At 44.7% G+C, this 13771-nt stretch overlaps 1 protein-coding gene across 3 annotated transcripts in view; it reads right to left on the bottom strand.

The window, feature by feature from the left end:
* Positions 1–4859: 4859 nt before the first annotated feature.
* Positions 4860–13771, bottom strand: part of CHGA (chromogranin A) — a 96306-nt gene continuing 87394 nt past the window's right edge. Inside the window, exons 7-8 of one of the 3 annotated variants that reach the window (XM_086937696.1) lie at positions 11188–11672; positions 4860–5392 (exon numbers count right to left, since the gene is read on the bottom strand). In XM_086937696.1, coding sequence (XP_086793822.1) covers positions 5309–5392; positions 11188–11672 — 569 coding nt within the window. In that variant the 3' untranslated portion in view covers positions 4860–5308. Of the gene's footprint in view, positions 5393–11177; positions 11673–13771 lie in introns of all 3 variants that reach the window. The other 2 variants (XM_086937697.1, XM_086937698.1) reach the window with 2 other exon arrangements.

Genomic DNA, 13771 nt, shown 5'->3' with positions numbered 1-13771 from the left:
GTGAATTGAGTGGATTGAAATGGTCCAAGGGAGACTGCTTGAGTTCTCTCCTCGAGAAAGGAGGCTAGCAGGTCTTTGGCAGCATGGCCAATGCCTAGCCTTTCGACACGGTCGATCAAGGTGTTATGATCGACCGTGTCGAAAGCTGCTGACAGATCAAGTAGGACCAGGATCGCAGTCCCGCCTTGATCCCTTATGGCTCTAATGTCGTCAGCAGCCTTAATAAGGGCAGTCTCGGTCCCATGAAATCTCCTGAAGCCGTATTGCGAGTCATCCAGCAGACAAACATGTTTATCAGTTTCGGAAGTCCGGCAAAAGTCAATGTACTTCAAAAAGCAGCGCACAGTGGCAGATGCAGCCAAGCCATTGGCTCATAAGGAGAGCATGTACCCTTTAATCGAGAGTAAACATTATGGATTGGCAATATAATAGTCTAAGGGCAAACATTATAGAAGCCCGGTGCAAGCATTGTGACATTGGAACAATTTTCTTTCAAAATATTTGTTTTTATCCTTGTTATACATCCCAAGTTGTCTGTTTGCCCAATTAATTTTTTTAGGGGTAACCATAAAGGGAGCAATACTCCAATAAAATCTAAGGTGTTAAATGGTAACATTACTTCCTTTTGTCATTTATTATTAAAAAGCGATGAGACAGTAATCAAGCAGGTATCTCTCATAGCAAGATGAAGTGTGAGCGGCAGAGGATGAACTCTACAACTGTGGACATGCAACAGCCATCTTTTTGTCAGAAACGTGCTTTAAGGGGTTAAATCGGCAGGCTGGGGAACATGCTCTTTAGTGTGTCCAGAAAAAAAGAAACTTGTGGTAGCGTCCGTCTGTACAGCCCACCCAACTTCATTCAGCAACTCACCAGGGGTTCACAGCTCATTTTGAGCGGGTAAGTAATTTAAATATATTGCTGGTGCGAAGCAGGAGAAAAGCCTTGTGGACAGTTGTGTTTTTTGTTCAGTTGCATCTTTAAATTACTTGTGCAGTGTGACATGGGATGCAGGGCCCTCATGGCTCTGAAAAAAGGCCTCGTATTTAATTACAGTAAGTGCGGCTTGTGCAGTAAAAAAGCGCAATACTGGGTTTAACTAAAGGGTGGGTCCAATGGGGAATCCTGCAATATGTAAATGACCTCAGCTCGCCTTCTTTCTTCCTCTATTTACCAGGGTAAGTTTTGTTTCTGAAACGCTGTGCACGGGAGAGCCCTTCATGAAATATATGTTGGTGCTTATTTAATTACAAACAAGCATTGGCAATACCAATAGGTCCGGATTATGATTGCACTGTCAAGCCTGACCTAAAATTCCATGTCCGTTAATGACAATCTAGTCCTATCTGTGCAGATGCCAGACAGAAACATCATAAGTTATCTAGTTATCTAAGACACTTTAATAGCATTATAATGACAGATGAGTGCCCCTTAACGTTCAAGTTCAGCAGCTTGATAAATAAACAAAATTATCACAGCTGTCTGGAGGGCCAGCACTTTTTTACGGAAGCACATAACTTCTGCACAATAAAAACCTGTACTCCTGGCACCCAACATGTGGGTGGAACCAAACCCCTCTCCTGGTGGTTCTTGCACAGAGCTATTTGGATTTGTTAATGTTTTTGAAACCCATTGCACACCAGGGCGGGCTGTTGCGCAATATGGCTCAAAGTAAGAAGAAAGAACAACTCTAACACTGTCAACACTGGCCACACCATAGTGCTTTGTGTTGATTTACTTTGAACCATGTTGCACAACAGCCCGCACTGCTGTGCAACATAAAAAAAGAATTGACAACACCAATAAGTCTTATATAGGCGAAACCTATTGGATAATAAACACTACTCTAGAAACTATCCCAGTCCAATCGGACTCACTCAACCCAAATACACCCACCTACAATCTACTTCACTTCACACTAAATAAATCTACACCACCCCATGCAAAAAACACTTAATAAGCAACACTATGAAGCACCACCAACCCCCTTAACACAATACAACAACAAATATAGCATACTGCTTTTTAAATACTAGATTAATCTAATTACAACAGCCCTTAAAATAAACATTTAATTATAGATTCATACCAAAGCCATCAGTTTGTTTACTAAACTATCTGCTATTTTGTTGTAGTCGTAAGTTACAATTATAGCCCCGGACATTTTTCTGAGTTGGGCTAATTTCATTTTTGGGTATTTTATAATTTTTGCCTTTGCCTGAAGCCATACTCCTATTTTGCTTTCATGAGTGCCCCTCATACTAACTGCATTATCAGTTTTTTTAATTTCAAGCTGACTTGTCGTCCCAATCTTCTTTACAACTCTCTCAGTTCTTCCAATGTTTTTTTGGCTTCCAATGCATCAGCATGATCAACATGTTCATCTTCGACCTCCATTGTCAGTTTCTCCTGAAGGCGGGGATGCCACCTCGGGCAATGATGAGTGATCCAATATTTCTAAAACCAAGATATTGAGGTCTAGGAACACCAGCCGGTTTTATTATTGCAGATTCAAACCCAGAAAAAAATGTTTAGGGCCTGAATGGCACAGGTCCAGCCGGCCTTGTACCTGCTACCTCGCGGAACACAGGCAAATTACAATGTTTCCCAAAGAGATCTTACAGCCTCCTCATTGCCAGATGCCCTCCCCATCACCACTTCCCTGGTCCTAACCCCTGCCCCAAGATATTCACCGCCTGCTTAGAGCAGTTGGTAAATTTATTTGTTATACTCCCCAGAATCTAGGAAAGCCTGTGCAAAAGGGCCCAGAATTTCTGGGTGCAGCAGGTAAACCTCATTCCAGGGACTTTAAATTGTGATTGCCATTGTCTCACGGGGGGGGATACCGGCTGGATTGGTTCATTCTAGCCCCATTGTCTCCCTGCAGAGATAACGGGGAACTGGTAATGGAGACTTTAATGTGTAAAAATGTAAATCCAGTATTTGTAAAGGGCACAGCTACCCGTAGGCATCCCAGCGCTGGGGGCCGTCGGGAGGATTAAGCGGGCTATTGCCCAGAGTCACATGGTGCTGGACGGACCTGGTGCCGGGGATCGAACCATGATCCCCAGTGTCCGGCGTCAGTCGCCCTGGCTCCTGTGCTACACCTCTTCCCTACAATGTCACTGCCTCAGTGACTCTTTCCTTATCAGCAAAATGTTAGATGGCCTCCAAAGCTCCATGGGAGAAGGCTCACCGGTAGTTAGTGTTAAGTTGAGCAATATAATTGTATCATCCAACTTCAGGAATTGAGAACTTTACACATTCCATCTTTGTGGCTCTAAAGCATCTAATGGGGACCCCCTGTAATCTAAATGTGATATGAAAGAGGTGGCCTGAACCAGGGTCTGGGAGGCAACCACAGCTTTGGGTCCTCTCATATTTTACTTTGGGGCGAGGTTCTTTGGGTTTCATGGGAGCAGTAATAAACCTTTCATAATCTAACTCTTGAAATGATGGTTCCCAGAAGGTCTGTGTATTGCAAGGACGCTTTTAACAGGGGGGCTAGGGCAACAAACTTTTTTGGCACTGACCTCCTCCTCCTCAGATTCCCTCACTTTCACACTGCAAATCCATAGTCCCTTTCTGAAATACATTGTTTTAAAGCGCAGGCAAAGGCTGACTTTACTAATCCACTCAACCATTCACATAAAACACAGATCTGTTCTTTGCAGCAGGTACATTGATCCTCTGCTCTACTTTATGAGTCAAAACTGCCACTAGACAGAACTCCGATCTCTCTCTAGCAGGAACATTAATCACAAGAGTTATCTTGACATTTTTACCGCTGTCTGAAAGCTGGACGCATAAGGAACCCTGCAGCAGGTGCTTTTAATTCATAATTACTGCTGAACACAGCTCCCCCTCCCCTCACAGAGGTCAGCGCCCGGTGTGACTGCACAGGTCGCCCCACCCTAAAGCCAAACCTGTTTTTTAAACACATGCAGCGCTGCAGAAATAAAACACTGGACAGGTCATTGAGGCAGGTACAATCCATGTAGTGTAAAATAAGTTAGTAGACGGTTTTCCTTAGCATGGTGGCATACATTTTAAGGAAGCCATATTCAGCTCTGTCCCTGGGATTAATCAGAGTGCACTAACTTGCTAAGGTGATCGAATAGACTCTTGTAAGATTAGCGGGTGCATCTACTTTTCTAGTAAGATGAAAAACATTTTAGCATTTTATAAAGGCGCCAAGAGGAAAGCAACTACTTCTGTAAAGTGCGTTACAAAAATACGATACAGAAATAGTGATAACCCACAGCTTATTTACCCAGTGGCGGCTCCTCGGCTAAGACGGAGAAGCGCCGCTGCACCGGAAAAATAACAATGATACTAACAATGATATTATCAGCTATTTATCACTATTGTCTGGTGCTGTAAAGATGTGGGTAGGGCTGTGCTGGCCACAGAGCAGGGGGGAGGGGGGGGGGAGTGGAGTGCACACTCTAAAGTGTACATTACTGTTTGGCTGGTTGTCTTGGGCCGGCCAAATAGTCATGTACACTTTGCATGTTCTCCATCCAGGCTGCATTACACAGCCTGGTAGGGAACATGCCCAGGCTCCCAGTCCCAGTCTGAGCATCGAACCACGGCACTCAGACCAATCACAACGCTGCTTTAAGGCAGCGTTGTCATTTGCTCAGGGGCGCCTGGTTGCTTCCTGTTCTTGCGTCGTGGACGTAGAGGACGGAGGAGAGCCTGCTGCTACGTTATTCTTTATTCCCCCCCCCTTTTCTTTTTTATTTTTAACTCCTCTCGCCCCACCCCACCACTACTCCCCGGTGGCAGCTGCTACGGTATTTACCACTTTGAGAGCCACTTACAACACACAACAAAAAACAGAAACATCTTCTGTATTTCATTTTCTGTAGATAAATTTAATTTCGAATATATTACAGTCTCCAGCTTTAATGAAAGGTAACAATTTATTGCAGTGTTGTTTTTCATTCATTGAGTGACTTTAATGGGGAAGATTTTCATTCTAGAAAGCAGTCATTAAAAAATAAGGAGATATGTAATGCCACGCAGCTCAGGGTACAGAGGTCTGGTAGGATAACATAGAATCATCACCTGCAAAATTTACGACAGCACAAAATGACGTACGAAGCCGATTATATGCACAGTGTTAATATTTGAAAGATGTGACTCTACCTATGACATTGGCATTTCTATATGAAATGTTGCAGTTTTACTCTTTCTTTTTGAATTATAATGCAGTGTAAAAAAGGTGCAATAGTAAATTTTTGATTTTTTTTCTTCATATTTTTGTAACTTTTTTTTTCCACCACAGAAAGCGATTCAAGCTTCAGATCCTTCTTAGTTCATGTAGTTTGTGCGCTACTTGCTCCAACTCCTTTTCTATTGCGGACAAGCTTGTGAGTTCTTGGTCCTAAAATACAATTAGTAGAGATTACTGTTAGCCAGTGGTGATTACCTGCATATTACTTTTTATGCTAAGTTTTCACCTCATTGAAACAACACAACTCGGAAATGTGCCCATGAGCCCATAAGATGGTAGAATTGAACCATCGTTTTAAGAGAATAATTTTGTTAGCAAATTTTGTATCGAGAATTATGCGTGCTTGGAAGAAATGAATCAGATCGGTTACGTGCATTGATAAAATTCCCACCAATCCAAACTTAGGGGCATTTTATCAAGAACGGCGTTAAAATTATTGCCGTTTTAGCGGCAGGAATCTGCCGCTAAAGCGGCGATAATTGGCTTGATAATATGCCCTTGTGAATTCCCATAGAAGCCCAGGTTCCGATAAAGCGGCGATAAGTTTAACACCGTTCTTGATAATATGCCCCAACATTCCTGATTGACTTCCTTTACTGGTGTGTTTTCTGAACATTAAACAGAAACAATGCCCTTCACATGGTCTTCTTGGTCTTTAGTTCAACACTGTAGATAACACTTGGCTACTTCCGGTGGCGGCTGGTGAAAGTAGTTGGGCGTAATATTTGCAACAGTTTCAACTCATTGTTTTCAAAATTCACCTTGTGTGCAGTTGGGTAAGTTACGTAGCCCCTGCAGCCCCCGCAGTGCGGGGGTCCCCGAGTTCCAGGGGGCCCCCACGGCACAGTGCACGGGCAACAGGAACCTGGCCTGGGAGCTCCTGATGGGGTCTGGAGCATGGGGGGCCCACTCCATGTACCTTGCAGGGGGTTCCTCAAGTTCCGTTACGTCACTGCTTGGGTGCCCTCAAACACAAATTTACCCATACATTCGCACTCACTGTTTCTCGCCCACAAACACACTTGCACACACTCCCACTTTCATAATCATTGACCCTCACTACCAACCACTGGTGTACAGGGGCTCTGGGTTGGACTCCTGGGATACATGCGTTCTGCTATAACAGTGCAGCAGCTGCACCAGGGCCTATGTGCCCTGGTGCAACTGCACCTATCGCACCATTGATAGTCACCCCTGACTCACTCGCAATCCCTCTCACAATCTCCACTTCACTCACTGATTCTAACCCACTCACACTGCTTTACTCACTCCCTCGCATTCCCTAATTAATATTCACTCTCAGTCACTCAATGATTCTCACTCTTGAAGCGACTCGGATTTTTCTTTTACTTACCTTTCTTCCTTTTATAGCAAATCAGAGGCTCAGTGGCAGAGAAGAAATCAGGTCTTGGACTTAGAAACCATCAAGCCATGATTCCTAACGAGGAGCCAGACAGCACCAAGGACAGGGTTCAGAGGAAGGCCTTCTTCAGGCCCTCTCCCAGCCGCTTGATAGGACTGGAACCACGGTCTTATCAGAAGCTGGGAGAATGCTGCGGGTCCTACATCTACTGCTCTGTGGGGCTCCTCGTTCGCCTTGGGGACGAACTGTGTGCGTCTTGAGAGCCACATTTTGCAGATATACTGTGCAGCTGGAGGCATGCGCAGTATGGCTGTTAAATAAAATGGATTGTGCTTGTGGGAGGGAATCGTAGTTGAATGACACCCCGCAGACATGCGCAAACCAGACATCCACCTACAGAGTGTTGTGTTTCTGAACATCACTCTGTAGCTGGATTAACGCTCAGTCCCTAAACCCCTTTTCCTCCTCCTGCAATCAGGAGCCTGGTGAAGAGGCCGAGAGGGCGGCCCTGGGCACTGCAGAGTTCATGTAAACACAAAAGTTGTGTTTGCATGAACACCGCTAAACTAAACTAGTGCAAGTGTAATAATTTAATCTAGCAGTGACTCCTTTGGCTCACAAGTGGTATGGCTACACCCTGAAGCCCCTGAAGAGCAGGGCCGGACTGGCTTTAGGGGGCACCGGGCATTTCCCCGGTGGACCAGAGGGATGGGGGGCGATTTTGTGCCCGCCGGGGCCACTTTTCTTACCGGGGCCAGTTTTGCAGCAGTGCTGCAATATCAGCCCTCTGTAAGAAAAGCGGGAGCGGTGCTTTTTACTAAGCACCCACGCTCCTAGGGCCGGTCGGGCAGCAACATGCCAGGTTTGGTTGCTGTTCCCAGTCTGGACCTGCTGAAGGTGAACCACCCCTGGTCACTTCCCACCTCAAAACTGATGACAGATTTTTGAAAGACATCTCTTATCATGCCCCTGTCCAGAGAGACTCTGCCTGCATAAAGCGCTGCATGTCCTACTTTGTCAATACACACTGTTTTTGCAATTTTACTCAATGCTGCACCTCCCTTGAGAGCACAATTCCCTTGAGCATGCATGCTTTCCAAACCATGTCAAGATCTGGTAACAGACGAGCATGGGGGAAGGGCCTCCCCCAGAGATCTACCAGCATCAGCAAGCCTTGCTGCGTCCCTTTGGGGTTTAATCAGTCTAGGAGACGAACAGTCGTGTAAACACTTGCAGATCGGTAGGGTTATCACTACGTAGGGTTACGGACACCATGTTTGTTTTCAGTAACTGGCTTTTAAGTTACACGTTATGTTATCATATGAGTTTGTCCTATTTGTTCAATGGCAGAAAACCAAGGCTGCAACCCCCACAATGTGTTAGGTTGAGGTTGTCCAATGAAAACCATGAACTTAAATATGCTGTACTGGTGCATGGCGCGAGGTGGTAAGCCGACAAACAAACATCTCCCACCCAGTTAAAGACACCATCTTTCGCCACTCCTAAAAGGTCCTCTGACAAGATGCCAGTACACTTTGGGCAATGCTGCCAGGTCAAAAGTGGACCATTACAATAGCAACAATATGCATACTTTATCAGCCTCACTGAAGATGCGGCTAAGCATGGCTTCCGCTTGTGTCTGGTTTCTGGGTTGAAAACTGCGATGAAGAGCTGCTTTGAGTAGGTGGGCTGAGTACATAATATTCCAGGGAATTATCCTTTCTACTGCACATTACCTTGCATATTTGCACCCATCGTTTTTCATTCTCAGGTCATTGAGATTGTTCAATATGAGTCTCAAGGCATGTTAAATATAACATATGTGTGATTTTTTATATGTTTTAGACATTCTTATCTTTGAATAACAAAGTCATGTTTAAAGTGAGACTGTCACTATATTGATAATAGTATTTGATGGAAATTCTTGACACTAAAAAGGCTGGCCTCATTTACAAAGAATTAAGGCAGCGCGGTGCCGCAAGCCATTTGGCTGCACCGCGCTGCGTTAATTCCAAAGCACAAGGTTGGTTCATATCAAAACCAATATCACTGATCCCTATGCTCTCCCCTGCATTGGTGAACAATTTGCTGCCACGCGCCGAAGGAGGCACCCGTGCAAGGATGCCTGCGTCACGGAGATGATTGTTTATGTGCAGGAAGGTGTCCCTTCCTTCACATAAACAATCTGAAATGGTGTTTTTAAATTTCTATGTGTACTGCGTAATGCAGCACATAGAAGTGGAAAAAAACAGTATTTTTTTCAATGATTGTTTATGTGCAGGAAGGGACACCTTCCTGCACAAAAACAATCACAAGAGGTGATTTCCTCTTCCTATGTGTGCTGCAGAATGCAACACGCATAGAAAGAGGAAAAAAAACAGCGTTGCTCTTCCCTATGCCTCCCCTGGAGAGGCGTGGCATTCAGATGCATTCCCATGTTTACGATTTCTTGTCAATCTGGGAATGTGTCAGTTTCCATGGGTGTTGTACCCATGGAACGCCCCTTTCATTCAGGTGCTGCGTGTAAAGGGGCTGTATTTACAAGGACAGGAAAAGGCATGCATGGTGGCCTTTAGTGTCCTTGTAAATATGGGGCAGCAGGTTGTGCCGCCAGTGTGTCACAAAAAGTGAGACACCCGCCGTGCAAGGGGCTTGTAACTAAGCCCCCGCAGTGTTTTACCATGAAACTACAAACCTCACAAATTTTGGAAGATGCAAACACAGCTTCTTAGAAAGAAATCTTTCTGGCAGATAGTAGGGAGTGAAGAAGTACCCTCTGGCCAGTGTAGAGTGTGGACGAAGATGAAGCCTTCTGTCAGCAGGAAGTGTTAACACAATAAATGTGCACATGCATGTTTGTATCTATAGGTATTGGTAGAGCGCGTGCCTACCTAGAATGCAACTGAGTGCTGAACAAGGGAAGTAGTAACCCTGAGATATGACTCAGAAGTGTTAATTGTAAGACAGGGTCTTGTGAATGGAGCACACCGCCATGTAATGCAGTAGCGGCTCCTGGTGGGAGTGCTACCGGGCGGTGACATGGGGCAGGGGAGGGGCAGGGTGGGGGTAGTATACACCAGAATAAGGATGAATGCAGGTAAGTTGACAATTAAATCAATAAAAGGAATTCCTTTGCGTGTGCTGCATTGCCCAATGCGATGCAGCACGCGCAGCGAAATTCATTTTATTGATTTAATTGTCAACTTACCTGCATTCATCCATATTCCGGTGTTACTACCCCCACCCTGCCCCTCCCCCGCCACACGTCACCGCCCGGTAGCACTCCTACCAGGTAATGATGTAGTGTTTTGTAAAGAGATGGGCTTCCAGATTCTTTCTGACTTGGAGGTGAGTTGGGGCAGTTCCGATGTTAACAGGTCATTGGAGAAACTCGTTCATTCTGGAGGCAACTGGGGCTGATTTACAAAGATTCGGAAATCCCAGTAGGCTTAGGTTTAGATCCATGACTTGTAGAGCTTTCCAACTTCAGGAACTCTTCAGAGACCAGAAGCCGCAGACATGCGCCATGAAGATCCGCTGCCCTGGTGCATGCCCGTACATCCTAACCCCACCCATGGGGAAAATTCACAGACGTCGGCTTAGGGTAAAGGTGAAATGTCACTTTTAATTTTGCTTTCAGTCACATGGAAAAAAATCTTCCATATAATGTTGTTTATCCACCCGCCACACCTTAAGCCACACTTAAGCATGGTTTCTCGAGGAGTAACTCTACAACAGCTTGGAAGTTTGGGGAGAAAGGCACAGAAAATAGATGTGAACGTTACAATTCTGTAGGGTTTATACTTTCTTGCTAAAGGGCCGGCAGCTGAGATAACCGGTACATTACTTTACTACAGCTGCAAACGTAATCAATGGATAGCAACATCTGTTTAATACTATGACTCATGTGAAGATCCTCACTGTTAGGAAATTACATCTTCCAGAAATGTCTAGGAATTACGGTAAATTGTATGAGTTAATATGAACTATTTAGTAGTTTAATGCCATGGGCACGGGCTATTGCTTTTTTCGAGGTTTGTCTCCGAGTTACAGTTAAATCAACACAGCACTATAAATAATAGTTTTTTTCGCGAGATGCTCTACATTTATATTACTTACACATTTACAAATTTTTCATATGGGAAACGTTAATCTCTATCTAGTATCAGAATGAAAGTATGAGGGTGACATCTTCTGAATAACCTCCAGTGTGATGGGTGTGCACAGACGTGGGTCCTGTCCTCACTTGATCTTAAGATGCAAGTAGCAGCACCTCACTTATGTGAGCCCCTTAAGCATCAGTGCTTTCATCCCTTATTACCCCATTGCCTCTAGGAATTGTGGTAAATTCATTACGCCAGGTTTCACAGCTGCATAATGACGCTTCACACAAACCTCTAACACTGGACCTGTGCTGCGAATCCTGCAATTTTAAAGGCCCTGGTCTTTGAAGCCAATGAAACATTAGACAGAGCAAGTGTAACACAGGCATTCTTCTGCACTTATTCCCACCCACTGCATTTTTGTTGGTACTCAATAAGGATATAGTTAAAAAAAAAGTGCAAGTGGTACCTCAACTAACCTCTGCTCGTCTGTTGGCACTTCCTTCCTCGTCTTTTTTCTCCTCTGGGGTGGGCCTGAATGTAGTTTCAAGGATTCTTTCTGCACTGTCCTCGTTTGAATGACGCGGCCAAGACCTTCTGGCATCGCGTTCCCGACTGTTAAAGTCAAATTTACGTACCCTGAAGGGAGCTTTCATGGACCGATCTGGATCCTCCTCTTCCTCCTCCTCCTCTTCGTTTTCATTTTCAATGTTTCGTTTCTTTGATGTCAGCTCCTTGGCCAACTCATCCATCTTGTTCCATCTCTTGGAGTTCTCCAGTTCTTTCGAAGAGGACACTTCAGTCTCCTCGCTTCTTGACTCCTTCACTTGGGAAGAGTCCTCCTCGTGCTTCATATCATTCTGCAAGTGATGGATTCCACCTTCATCTTCCTGGGATTTTTCTTCACTTTCAGAGATCTTCTCTTTCTCAATGTCCAGTGCATCTTCTGATTTCTCTAAATCTTCTATAAAAACAAAATACATGTTGATAAATTACTGTGTTGGGATGTTTAATGATTCTTCGACGTGCAAACTGATATGTTCAGTATATACGGACTAAACATTTACAAAACAATGACCGGCAACTAACTCAAGCGTGGATGCTGAGAGTGCACCATGGAGGGGAGGGAAAGTGTAAACAATTAGCATGGGGAAGTCTCATTTTGAGAACTTAATTTGAGAGAAAGTGGTGACACAGACCTTAGTATGTGAACTAAGGATCGGTTACAAGACACACCACAACGCAATATCCACCATCCTCGAGATGCCGATGACTATGGTAATCGAATACACCCACCAGATGGAATCAACATGGCTTACCAAGGGAACAGAGATAACTTCTATTGTAAACTTGTTGCTCAAGAAAACTAAATGAGTGTTAACATAAGCCAGGAAAGTTAATGCTCATCTACTGTTTCCGAACCAGTTAATAGCTTGTCTGACCTTCTGTGCCAGAAAATAAAATATCACCAACATTGTAGAGTTCTATCATAATATGGCAGATGGCGGCCATTATTTTCCAGGGTGCTTCCAATTTGTATATGCATGTCAAGCAAATATTCCAGATTGCTGTAAGTAATATCAGTATGCTGATCAAATATTTCATGGAGTTGCCAACAGTATAATGTTCACAATGAAACCCTGGCAGCAATGTTGATCAAATAGGCCTGTGCTGTTCAATGTACCATTGCCAATGGCATAAGAAAGCCGATTGTATCATTGGGCTGATGTAGGTAATAGAACATCCTCAGGCTACATATCTTAAACTTTTACACCCCAGACAGCAGAACTAATCCTCAAGTGAGATATTGCCATGAATCACATTTCTTAATTGCCCACGCAGGGTACACATTGCAATGCCTATTCCTGTACTATCCAGGTAAAGCGCCCATTGCTATGGTGATCCTATGTTGGCCCAGTAAAGGTCATTTTTGCACACCAGTTAACAATTATTTATAGTAACTCACAACACGCCATGCCTGGTTGGTTGTATACTTATTTGATAAGACTCATATTTCTATGTCAGCCCCTACATTATTAACATCGAAGCACATGTTGCCATGCTAATTTCAACCATGCTTCAGTAAATCACATAGTGTCACATGAGTTTCCACACTGCCCCAATAAATTACAATACCTAAGGCTGGGTGTGAAATTCTGCTCCGCTCGCTGAGTTTGTGGAGTTTTTCCCACTCCACGCTCCACGTAGCACGTGGAGTTTAAAAAAACTCCTCTCTGTGTAGCGTAGCAGAGTTTTTTCCTTGCTCACCAACATTAAGCTGGCGAGTGCAAGTGAGGAAAATGTTACTCAAGACCAACTTCTGGCAAGATTTCTGAACGCAGGGGGGTGCGGATGGCCGCTACTGCTCACGTTGAGAAAACTTTTGTTCATGTTCAGGTAGCTCCTGCTCGAGTAGAACATCTACTCAAGCAGCAGAAGGAAGTAGTGCCCTCTCGCGCTGCGGTTGGTGCTGTTGGCGCTGATTTTCCAGTGCGGGGCAAACACCCAGCGCTTCAAATCAGCGCGAACTGTGCGACCTAATGCACTTCACCGTTTGCGGAACTCAGCGTAGTGCAGCAGAGTTTTTAATCACCTCAGGGAGTTCTGCTAACTCCGCCCAGGCCTAATAAAATAATTCCAGTTCCTTCATTTCCCCAATAAACCACATATTATCCTGTTTGTACCCTCAATGGCCCAAGAAAACCACAAAGCATGACAGTGGTTTACACACACCTACCGACCCTTGAGGGAGACAGACAGGATGACAGGAATAAATGCAATCCGACACCGGAGAAGATGCTCATGCATGCCAAAGCAAGGAGCCTTCATCCCTGCTCCCACCTTCACCCTCACCGCATGGCTAGTTCAGGCTCCTCTGTGATGTCTGTTCACTAGCAGGTTCAAACCACTGGCAGAAACCACTTGCCCAAGAATTCCCTTTTTAGCAGACAGGAAAGAGACGTTCTGCGTCTTGACAGAGGCAGAGAATGAGCCCTGGTGAGGGAGGGGGGGGGGGGGTTAGTTTTGAAGGTCATTGGGACATCTGGGGCTGGGTGGCAGGCA

This window comes from Lissotriton vulgaris, chromosome 9 (assembly GCF_964263255.1).
Source record: "Lissotriton vulgaris chromosome 9, aLisVul1.2, whole genome shotgun sequence".
NCBI classification, from domain to species: domain Eukaryota; kingdom Metazoa; phylum Chordata; class Amphibia; order Caudata; family Salamandridae; genus Lissotriton; species Lissotriton vulgaris.
The sequence above is the reverse complement of the archived record's forward strand: the minus strand, read 5'-3'. Positions and strand labels throughout refer to the sequence as shown.